This window comes from Medicago sativa, chromosome 1 (genome assembly GCF_051527215.1).
Source record: "Medicago sativa cultivar Bolivia chromosome 1, Bolivia_mono, whole genome shotgun sequence".
In the NCBI taxonomy this organism is placed as follows: Eukaryota; Viridiplantae; Streptophyta; class Magnoliopsida; order Fabales; family Fabaceae; genus Medicago; species Medicago sativa.
This window is the reverse complement of record NC_140749.1, coordinates 63,354,742-63,367,196: the sequence shown is the minus strand read 5'-3', so window position 1 is coordinate 63,367,196 and position 12,455 is coordinate 63,354,742. Positions and strand designations below refer to the sequence as shown.

Here is a 12,455-nt window from a genome sequence, read left to right as displayed (position 1 = left end):
CCGGACCTTGCATATATTATGCATTGTCCATACCAACTAATATTTGGTAAAGCTAAGAAGGTTTTGGAATTCATCAAAGCAAGGACTGAATTGATAAAACTCCCAAATTTCAGGGACAGCTTTAGGTATTTCATCCGTGATGTCTATGTGTACCATTTCATCAGTGTCAGCAGGGCAGTTAATGCGACACCTCGACACCACTGTGTTAACTAGACCAGACTAATCAATGTAAGGGACTGAATAGATGAAACATTGAAATTTCAGGGACAATTTTGGTGTTCATTCAATGAAGTCGTGTCTTTTCACATTAGGAATTTAAAAGCCTATATACAACAACAACCAAGCCTTATCCCACTAAGTGGGGTCGGCAATATAACAGGCATAAAAGCCTGTACAACGGGCATTAAAAAAAAAAAGAAGCAAAAGCAAATATTCTTTTAGCACAAAAATGTAAGGCCATGACTTTAAAGTAACATAAAATTATGGCTTATTCATAGTGAAATATTCGAGGAACATGTAAAATTAAGATGGGAAAAGCCAACATACAAATGATCGTAATTACATTACGATTTGACGCTTTGTTGCACAAGCATGAAAGTAGTTACTATGACAAAACAATGCCGGGCATCGACCTCTAAATATATGTTAAGACATCAGAATATAAAGATGTTATATTATCTTGTTTACCGAAGAAAAAAAAACCTTGTTAATGACTATTATAAGTTGCAACAAATTTCCCAATTTTTTTTAAGAAAAAGTTCATTTCAGTTGAAGTTGAAAATCAAGTCATTAGGCAAATCAAATTAGAACACACATAGAACAAAGTGAAAAGATAAGAATCGAAAAAAACTAAGAATAATGAAAATGTGTGATAGTGATATTAACAATAATAGAATATTTACAAAATCATAATTAAAATATTCTTTTATAAATTATACCAATTCTTGAAATTTTTAAAATTTAAGTTTTTAATACTTTTTTTTCTTAATCATCCAACTCCCAAGGAAAAGGGCCCCTGATAATTCGAAGTTTGATAGAGGGGCAAATAAAGTCTAGCCAAATATTGCCTCAGCCAGAGATCAAACTTGAGTACTCATGATCAATTCGACCTTATCGACTTGATTAACCACTCAAACCCCAACCAATTGATTTATTATATTTTACTTTTATTAATACTAAACTAATTTTCTAAAAACATTCATCTTTTCAAAATATTTTTTCACGTTTAACAAAAGAGCACCGCATAATGTACAACATACTTGCTAGTTCTTTATAGTTTTTGAACTTCTACAACACCTTACATTTTCACATGTAACTTACATGCGAAAATCAATATATCATGTGTCCTGAAAATGGCCATGATATAGAAACCTTTCTTACTTTGACTGTTCAATAATTAACCAAGAGCAGAAGGAAAGGGTGAAAAATTCACTTCCATCCACAGGAAAATAAAATTAAAATCATCTAAAAAAGTTAGAAACCCCAAAAATATGTAATGTATGACACCTTGCTCATTGATCGACTCCAATCATGTTCTCCTCAGGGAAGTAACCAGATCCAGTGCCATTCACATTACAAGTACGGTCAAACTGGAAGACCCTAAGCTTTCCTTCCTACAACCACCACGAGCAAAGGGTTATCAATCAAATAATATAAGTGAAAATTTTCAGTTTGCATTCAAAAGCATACCTTGGTTCCATAGACAAGCCCTCCCCCAGGAAAAGGATGAAAGCATGCCACATTGACCTCATCCTCTGCACTAGAAAGCACCCTGACAAGTTCCATATCTGATACTCTATATACCTAAAACACAAACAAATTCAAAGGCACGAAATTCAGCTCAAAACATCTTTCATTACAACAACAAATACATGAATGAGATGACTGGGAACAATCAATGATAGTTCAAACACAAGAATAAATTACTATCATTCACCAGCCAACACAACAACTAAACATTAATGTTCCATAAATAGTGCCTACTTGTTGACCAATAATTATATAGAGATTATAATACGTAAATGTATACTCACTCCAAATTTGATTGTAAGCAAAACTAAATAACTTCACACTTGATAAGAAATTTGTTTAAGTGAGATTAATTTTCTTGATCCCATAAAAAAAAATAAGTGCATTCTAAAAATGTCGTTCATGGAAACTTGTTTCATGAAAATAAGAATCTCTGAAAAATAATACTTCCATTAAATTAGAGGTATTTAGAAATGACAACATTAAAAAAATATGAATATTTTTTTCTTTTATTCGAGACATGAGGGATTCTATTATTATTGATATCACAATGAAGTACAGTTCACATGATAAGATAATTTTAGATTGAGAAAAGGAAAACCATTTTTACCTCCAAGACTGTATATATTGATGATGTTTTTTCTCCATCAATGACAATGCTTTTCAGAAGAGAGCTATGACGTCGACCATAGGCGAGCAGAATATGCTCAGATGTAGGCGAGAACTACATTTAAAACAACAGTTGCACAAATTCAATCCACCAAGAAAAGTAATTTTTTGATTATTTGCTAATCAAGTGAAATGTGACTGTAGTAGCTATTAATATTTAAATGACCCATGCAACTTCAAGACAAAAATAGGTAAGTAAACTATTAGGATAAGTGTGATAACAATTATAGTGCCAATGGATTTACCTTTTGTTTGTGTAATACAAACTGTGTGTGTGTGTGTGTGTGTGTGTGTGTGTGTGTGTGTGTGTGCGCAGGAGGGAGGGACAGAGATATGGGAAATTATTCATCATGTATTGATAATATTGAAAAAAGATGCAAACATGTAAACGAAAAATAGAAATATGATTATGAGGATTGAGGGCATATGCTGAACATAAATTAAAAAGGACGAAACAAACTGTTGTAATATTGTGATGAAAAAAGAGTAAAAAAAAGTACAAACTGCATAGCACCTACAATGTTAAACAATACAGTAATAACTTGCTATTCACAAAATATAAATTAAATAGCTTTCAACAACAATACATTTTTGTGTCAAAAAAACAAGGGTTAAATATTTTTTTCATCCCTACAAAATCACCAACTTCCATTTCTCGTGCTCATAAAAAAAGGTGGCACACTTCGTCGTCCCTATAAAATTTTCCTGCACGCACTTTTATTCCCTACTGTTAAGTTAACATGTATTTTTGAATGATTTTTTTTTTGCAGACATGTTTAGAACATTATAAAAGTTTCTCTGCAAAGAATGAGCTCAAAAATTGATTACTAGGTCCAGATTTTCATTACTTTCATATTGAACTTTTGGCGTTTAAAACATTCATTCATATTTAATTCATCTTATGCTAAAAAATTCAAAATTGTGGTAAAAGAACTTCTTATAATGTTCTAAACATGTCTACAAAAAATAATTCAAAAATTTAAAGGTTTAAGGATAATTAATCCAAATTGGTTTTAGCAGGGACTAAAACTGGGCGCAGGAAAATACTGTAAGGACGACAAAGTGCCTCTTTTTTATTTTATTTTGAGGACTAAAAATGAAAGCAGGTAATTTTCAAGGGACGGAAAAACATATTTAACCCAAAAAAAGAATAATGTATTCAAAATGTAATTATTTTAAGTTTGCATAATTTACATCAACCAGGTGATAAAGTAAATTAACTGACCTGGATTGAAGTCAGGCAATGAGCAGCTCTAATTGGTCGTGATACAAGCACCGATCCAAATCTGTTAAAAGAAATGTATATACATAAATTTTAATGATATGCTTGGACTAGAGTACATCTGAGAGGAATAATTAAATACTAGCAACAATTGTTGAAAGGAAGAGTCGTACGTTGCTTCCTCCAGGGAATACATCCGGAGCTCATACATTACTTGATGTGCTGAGATTGGATGTCGAGTTGGTGATGTTGGAAGTCCAGGCTCCTGGTGTACAAGAGTTTGTAATCCTGGATCAGCTTCCATATGAGGGTGCATACATGCAACACAGGCGGCTAAAAATCTACCACATGGTGAAAAATGGGCACCCATTTCACTGCAAACACAGTTGCAAATTAAAAATCTAAATACAATCGAGTATAGTTCCACAAAGTCACTCCAAACATTTCTATAACAACTTTATAATATTAATCAATTTCCATCAAGTAATCAGTCTATGTTCATTCACAATAAAAAAGAAAAGCACTCAATTCACATTATGCATGCAAAAGCAAAGAAAATTAACAATAACACTATATCAATCACATGCTGGAGCAGATATGATAGGTTCATAACTTCAGAAGGTACCTGCAGAGGACGACATGTGGTATAGTTAGACGGCATCTTTGTAGTGGGGCGCAGGGATTTTTTAAGTCATATGACCATACTTTTAAGTTAACAGTGCAAGGTAATTCTGTAGCAGCTGCAGTGGCCACTGATTTGGCAAGTTCCGACTGGATTCGATTTATAATGGTTTGGCTATCAAACCCATCATGCGGCAAATTAATAGAAGGAACGAGATTGCCAAAATCAGTTACAGGTAAACGGGATGGTGAAAATTGATTCTGTAAACCTGATTGTAAAACTGCAGGTATGCTGATGCCATTGGGCATTCCTGAAGGTGGCACAGCTAGCTCAACATTGGTGGTGAACAGATTAGATGGCATAGTGAAAGAACCAATCTGTTGAGGAAGCATTGAGGGAACACCAACTTGGCTTTGACCGACTAACCATCCTTGCAGAAAAGGCAGCTCCCATCCATTAGAATCTGGTGACGGAACAATCTGAGGAAATTGACCAAGCTCAGAGAGTTCAACGCGTTTTACAACATGATCAGCGTTTTCATGTTGGCTTGCTTCGGCTGGTTCTGTTTCATAAGCCTCCCTACCACCCATTGTGAGGTTATTGATGCCAATTCTCATTTGATTAGGCAAAGTAGTATGGCCATTATATTCTGCTCCGGTTTGAGAGCTAGTGGGTATCTCGGAGTTTGACAATCGAGTACCGTATTGTTCAACCTGCATGCTACTCAAACCAACATCGTTACTAGCATGCTGCAATTCAACTCTTGACACTGGTGGTTCACTTGACATGTTGATCTGCGTCCTGGGATGAACATTTGTGACAAAAACAGCCGGTGGAGGATATTCTAAATGACCATGAGATGTTGCCTCTGTCATTGAGCAATCTGAAGAGTTGAGATCATTGACCTGCACATCAATCCAAATATGGTGACAAAAAAGAAAATCCAAAAAGTAATAGTTTTTATAGCACATGAAGCCAGTTAATTAATCCAAGTCAGTTCACTCACCTGAGCAGTTAAAAGATATGGTGCCCCATGCGGGTGAAAATGCACAGCCCGTAGCGAGCGCCTTGTCTTCAACACAAATACTGGTGAAGATAATTCCCTTGCATTTTTGTAGTGCCACACGTACAACTGACACAGTATTCCATCCAAATCACAATTAAACAAAATAAAAAAATAAAAAAACAAAGGTAGAACATGTCACCAAAGGTTATAACACATGGCAGGTTCTCGGTAAAAACACTACACTACATTGTTACCTTGTGACCTGATGCAACAGCAATTATTTCCCCATTGGCATGGAAAGCGAGAGATGCAATAGGGCGATCTGAGAAAATAACCCATTAAGTTCATCAAAGAGAAACCAACAACAAATTCAGTAATAGCTTCAAATGTGATTAACAATAGAAAAGGGGAGATGGGTAGTGTAGTTACAAAAATAGTGAGATAAAATCCACTCTGATGAGCTAGCATCCCATAAACGAACTTCTTGGTCCAAACTCCCACTAGCAAGTATCTGTCGTTGCAATGGATGGAACCTAACCTGTAGCCGATTAACACATTATTCCAAATGAAGACTATAAAAACAAACACTAAGACTGTGCTAGGATTTGAAGCACCCATCAGGACATATGCCTAGAACGGTTCTCATATTCTGTAACTATGGGCACAAAACCACTTGGCATTAGAGATTACAGGGAATCAAAAAGATTATATAATTTGCATTGCCTCTTTCATAGAAGTACTCATGCAATTTCCCAAAAAGTACAAAAGAATCAAAGAAAAATATTCAACAGCACATATTTGTCGCACACTTGAATTGAAAAGTGCCAAAATCAAACTCACTTTACAAGCCATGGGAAATAACATGGTATAAAATTGAATGCAACGGCAAAGAAACATGAAATTAATTTTACATGACATATCTTCTTAAACAAAATAAAATCTAGATTATTGAATTCTTGAAGTACACACTAACAACCAAAATTGAGTAGCTGGTTAGTGCTTTGATAGAAATGAAAAATCTATAAACTCAACTCCATAAATTGGCTCGTCTTCTGGATATATCTCATCAAACTTAATGGAAATATATTAATTCTGTTAAGAGTTAATATTTCTATTTCATTTCCCAGTACAGATTTCTTACTTAACTTCCTTTTATTAGGACGGGTATGTAACTCATAGTGTAGCTCTACTATAGGAAAGTAGTAATTAGTCATATATAATACATGCTCTATCGTACAATTATAATCATTAATCAACAACAACAAGTAGTATTCAATAAACTAATTGATCAAGTCGGTATCAAATCTTAGATCCGATTCAAGGAGACATGGGTTATGGGCCCACAACACTTTCAGGAGGTGTTGAGATATAATATAAAATTATTATTCACTTGGTTCATGACATTGTCTATAAGTTATAACCAGACAAAAAGAAATGAAAAGGAAAAAGGTAGAGACAAGAAATTAAGCCAAAGCTTACCACCCAAGGCGTCCTTCTGTGGCCAACTAATACCTTCAAGCAATTTCCAGTTTCACAATCAATGATCTTAACTGTGTGGTCACCACTGCACATGCCAAAAGCACACAAAAATTCAATCATAAAGAGTCTGTGATTCAAATTGGCACAAGAGAAGAAAATCCAATTGCAACTTACTGTGTGGAGGCAAGAATTTTCCCATCTGGACTAAATGCTGCAGCAATAGTAGACCGTGGGGCAGGCAATAAAGGGCAATACTTGGCTGACAAATGCTGCAATGACTCAGCCTCGACCCTGGAAATCAAATTTAAAAATGTCAGTCCTCGTAATTGACTTTCCTAGAGAAAGGAAACAAATTCACAGTCGACAAAAGGCTTTGTTTTTATTCGGTATAAATTATACACTGAACGGACTAAAGTTGTGTAAGTACCATGAGAGGAGACCACACTTTGCATCTACCACTGTTCTAGAACGAGAACATCCAGATTTTGATTCAGAAGATTCTCCCCAGTGACACTTTCGTACATGCTTGTTTCTAGGTGAAATCTCTCTTTGAGCTAGCAAACTGAAGACATTTCTACCACTGCCCAAATTTAAAAATAAAAATAAAAAATCATGTGAGGAACATTGTAACAAAAAAATACATACTTCAAATTCACAATAAACAAGGTGGGTGGATCTGTTAAATGCCACAGCTAACAATAATGAATTCGACATTGGCTGTTCAATTAAGCATGCTAAGCATATGTATGGTGGGAATAAATATGGTCTGATATCTAACAAACAAAGCAGCATGAGCATAAATTTCAAAAAAAATTTACCCTAAGTTGTCAACGAGTTTAATCCTCAACAATCATTCAACAACATGTGTATAAATTTCCTGTGACTGTCACACTATCAAGCATTTATGGTCATTAAATTCGTGTATTTTTCATCCGGGCCAATTTTTTTTGTTATCATCCCAATTAACTTGTAAAAAATGATGCAAATCAGATGTCAAATTAGTTTGACCTAACCCTCAAGCTAAGTTCAAATAACTGAGTAAGCCCTAGTTGAATCAATACAGTGAATTAAAATTACTTCAAAATACTTAGGTCCAATTCAACTTCAAAATTTAACAACATAGATTCATATAATATAAAACCAACCCTGAGAATTAATAACCACATAATTATTTAGGGTTTAATCAAGCTTCAACCTAAAAATCTCAGCTAACTTAACAGCAACAATAGTAAAACAAGATTAATATAATCACAAAATGTATATAACAACTTAAAAAAAAAATACTTAGGTCATAAAAATCATAATAACACATCAAAATTCACAATCAAATTACTACTACAATCCAGAATTGAATATCATATGTATCAAAAACTGAATCAAATTGAATATTAACAAAGAAGATATGGAAAATTCATACCTGGTGTTGGAATTCTGGGAGGATGAGGGTTGATCATGACACAGAGGATGAAGTTCCGCTGATTCCATGGAAAATTCCATGGAGAATTGAGATTAAAGAAAGAAGGATCAAATCTGAGAAATTGGTTCTTGATTGAATTTATGGAAAGCGCCGTTTGTGTTGTTAACGAAACAATTCGAAGAACACAAAGTTTCTCTCTCTCTAAGGTCCTCTTTCTTTCTCTCTCTATATCTATATATTGGTGCTTAGGAGGAATAACGGAAGAAAAACTGAAGAACTAGAAGAATCGAATTTGGGGTGGAAAAGATAATTTTCAAAAGTTTTTGGGTGAGGATTTTGATAAAGATGATGACGTGGCGTCTAGGTGTAAATAGTTTTGTTGAAATTATAGTTCTAGTTGTACTTTGAATCAAAGACATGGATGATGTTGGAATTTAACATGATGATTTGCATGTTTCATGTTTGTTTGGTCCTCTAATTGATGGTCTTAGAAGTACTTCTCATGTTTATGTCTTTGATGAGTTACTACATAGTGAGAGAGAGGAAGCATTGGGAAAGTACCCTAACTTGTTTTCTTTAACACTTAAATTAGGATTACTACTTTCTTAAGGTCAAATGTATTTGGTTTAAATGCCTACCGAATACATTTGATAATTTGATAATGTTTAAATTGGATGAACTAAAGACTTGACATAGTTCATCCATTTTAAAATGAGTGACATCTAGATGATTGTTTCACATATGTTAATATACAATTTTGATCTTTAATATTTTTAAGGGTTAATTAAGTAAATGGTACATATGAATATCCATAAAATTATTTCTAATACCTAAAAAAATTGCACTTTTTAGTCTTGTAATATTTTTCTTTATCATTCTTAGGGACTAAAAATGCTGAAGATTTTTTTTTAAAGAAAGTAAAATGTTGATGGAAAATTATACATTGACTAAAAATGCAGACGGAAAATTTAAGAGGGACTGAAAAGTGCGATTTTTTTATGGACTAAAAATGAAATTCTGAATATTTATAAGGATCGTTTACTTAATTAACCTATTTTTAATTATCTATTAGAAAAAAATATGAAATTTTAAAAATGTTCATCTAAACAAACCCAACAACATCTTTTATTCTACTGTATGTTTTTATTATATATTAATAGAAAAATATGGGTAAATTATGTCACGTGAATAATGAAATAATCAAACTATATCACATGTTTTGAGAGGGACCGAGTACAATAGTAACAAAATATGTAGCATTAGAAAGATACCCTAACTTATTTTCAATGCTTACGTTGGTTCTTCCTCAGAGTCAAATGTATTTGACCAAGTTTGAATCAGATACATTTGATAATTTGCTTATTTTAGTCCATCTGAATATACATTTAGTTAATTAGTTTTGACTAAAAGAATGAAAAAAAAGGACTTAATACATTGTTTCTTTTCATTTATATATAGATAAGAACAAAAGATAAATGTGAAAACATTCATGTGTTACATGAACAAGATATATACTAAATAATTATTACTATGGTTTTTTTTTTTTACAAAAATTATTACAATAGTTTTTTTTTTTACATAAATCATTACAATAGTTTAACTTATATCTTAATAATAATTGGAATAAGTTAAAAATATTTAATTTCAAATATTGGGAAGCAACACCAAAAAGAAAGAAAAAAACCAATTTGTAAAAAAAAATGTGACACATGAATGTTATTGAGTCCATCTTTGCTCCATTTAGCCTTGCTCACCCAGATGCAAGGCGGAGGCGGTGGTGGAGAGAGAGAGGCGATGAGAAGAAGAGAGATGGGTGTAGTGTACCAGGGATGGGGATGATGAGAGGAATAAGATGGATAAGTGTTTATGTTAACCTTTTAATCTCAGCCTTTGGATTTATTTTTACCATGTGTCACACATCCATGCAATAAAATGGAATAAATTGAGCAAAGCTAAATGGAGCAAAGATGGACTCTATATTATTGTCTTGATATAATTGTCTTGATATAATTATTGTCTTGATATAATATGATATAATAAATTGATGTCTTAAATAAATTTGAGAGAAATTTGAGAGAAACTGCTACATTGTTTTTTTTTGAAGAAGCTAAATAGCTCACCCAAATTGGCACTACAGAGAATCGAACCTGAGACCTTGCGGAGGAGCACACTCCCAAGACCCAAGTCAATGCCACCAGGCCAACCCAAGTGGGTTGAAACTGTTACATTGTTATTTGAATAGCAGAAGAAAAACTGAAAAAACTAAGTCAAATGTGTGTTGGCCTAAGTTTGAACCAAAATGCATTTGATTATTTGTGTATATCAAAGTTCGAGTGGAATATATATTTAGTTTTGACTAAAGTGTATGTTTGGTTTTGTTTTGACAAAAATTGATTTTAAGTGAATTGATTTTGTAAAATTTATTATGAATAAAAAATTGAATGTAAAGTGATGTATGTTTGGATAAAGTCGTGTAAATGTGAGTTGAAATAAAAGTTGAGTGTAACACCCCGTTTTCCCAACGTAAAAATTTCTTAAATAAAATCAGAGTTTTTCATCATAAAAAGGAATGTCACATTTCTTAAAAAAACGTAAATGGAATAATAATTTATCCTTCAAAAATATAACAACATAATCTTTAAAACTTCGCAGCGGAATAGTTTGACAACTTAAATAATCTTTGGCACAAGGGCCTCAATATAAAATTTCATAAAACTTAGTTCAACATCAATTCTTGAAAGATTCATAAAGTAATACGTAAGGAACAGAAAGTAAAGACATAATCCCATCCCGTTACGTATCAGAGCACCTAAGACACACTTGTGAGGAGTCCACTCACGACCGCAACTAATCCTGGTTACCTGCAAGTTACCCATACGAAGAGCAACATTTCCAAGCAGAGGGGTGAGATTTCTCAAACAATAATATAAAGCATATAAATCATATAAAGTACATTCAACAACTTAAACATCTTATAATTCATTAATCATATCTAACAACTTAAACTTTCTTAACTAGTGTCACTATTCTTCCTATATTAGTCATATACTTCATCTTATATTATCAATAATATCACATACATCATCACATATCATCATTAGTAAACATGTAGCATCATATCATAAATCACATAGCATCATACCATAAATCACATAGCATCTTATCATAAATCACATAGCATCTTATCATAAACAACTTCATAATCAATCATCATAAGCAACTTCGTAATCAATCATCATACACATCATAATCATTCATCATCTTAAGCATCATAATCATTCATAAAGCACTTCATTAATAGCTCATCAACTTGACATATTAACATCTTAACATCTCGATAACTTGACATCTTAACAACTTGACCTGACAATGCATCTAGACTCGACTATGCAACTCTTAACGTCTTAAACCATCTTTGATCATCATGAAAATGCAAATGCATGTGGTACCATTTTAGGGCATAAGCCCTCATCATCGTGGTTGAGCATAAATATACTCCTAGGGCATAAGCCCTCATCGTCGTGGTTGAGCAAAAGCTCCATCGTCGTGGTTGAGCAAAAAGCTCCATCGTCGTGGTTGAGCAAAAGCTCCAGGGCATGAGCCCTCATCTTTAAATGAGTATGCATGGACTCAACATCTTATGTCTTAGAAACTTTATGAACATCTATGACATCCTAACATCTTGATATCTTGGCAACATAACATCTTAACAACTTGATGACTTCATAACAACTCGACGACTTAACAACTCTTATCATCTTAACGTCTTAACATCTTGACAACATATGGATCACATAAATAATTCATGTCATATCATAATATAACAATATCAAATGATAATAAACAACATCTTAAAACGTCATATTCATCAATCATAAACAACTTCATATAACATCGTATTTAAACATCGACAATAATTCACTATGTATCTTTGTAAAAACATAATAAATTATCCACAACATATTTTCATGTCAAACCAAAGCTACTGGAAAGATATCACAAATATCAACAACTTTCATGTTTAGAACAAAGATCAATTCAAAACAGAAACATATGAACAAAACGCAAAAACATGAAACAGAGAATGCTGTCACCGTACAATATCGCTAAGACCTCCCTGTAGTATTTTAATCATAACTCAAAGACCAAACATTATTTTCACGTAAAACCAAAGCCACTAGAAAGCTAACAAAATTATCTAAAACTTTCATGTTTACGCGTAAGACCAATTCTGTACCGATCAATACCAGTTTTTATTTTAAATTCGGAAAAGTTGTGCTGAAAGTCCATA

At 33.0% G+C, this 12,455-nt stretch overlaps 1 protein-coding gene across 1 annotated transcript; it reads right to left on the bottom strand.

The window, feature by feature from the left end:
- Positions 1 to 1,203: 1,203 nt before the first annotated feature.
- LOC146956261 (Transducin family protein / WD-40 repeat family protein) lies at positions 1,204 to 8,408 on the bottom strand. Its single transcript, XM_085728090.1, has 13 exons — positions 8,165 to 8,408; positions 7,175 to 7,327; positions 6,922 to 7,038; positions 6,748 to 6,832; positions 5,698 to 5,806; positions 5,523 to 5,590; positions 5,269 to 5,394; positions 4,266 to 5,167; positions 3,814 to 4,014; positions 3,644 to 3,704; positions 2,360 to 2,473; positions 1,690 to 1,803; positions 1,204 to 1,613 (listed from the first exon to the last, which is right to left on the bottom strand). The coding sequence occupies exons 1-13, from the start codon at positions 8,242 to 8,244 to the stop codon at positions 1,512 to 1,514; spliced, it is 2,232 nt and encodes a 743-aa protein (XP_085584216.1). The 5' UTR covers positions 8,245 to 8,408; the 3' UTR covers positions 1,204 to 1,511.
- Between the last annotated feature and the right edge of the window lie 4,047 nt (positions 8,409 to 12,455).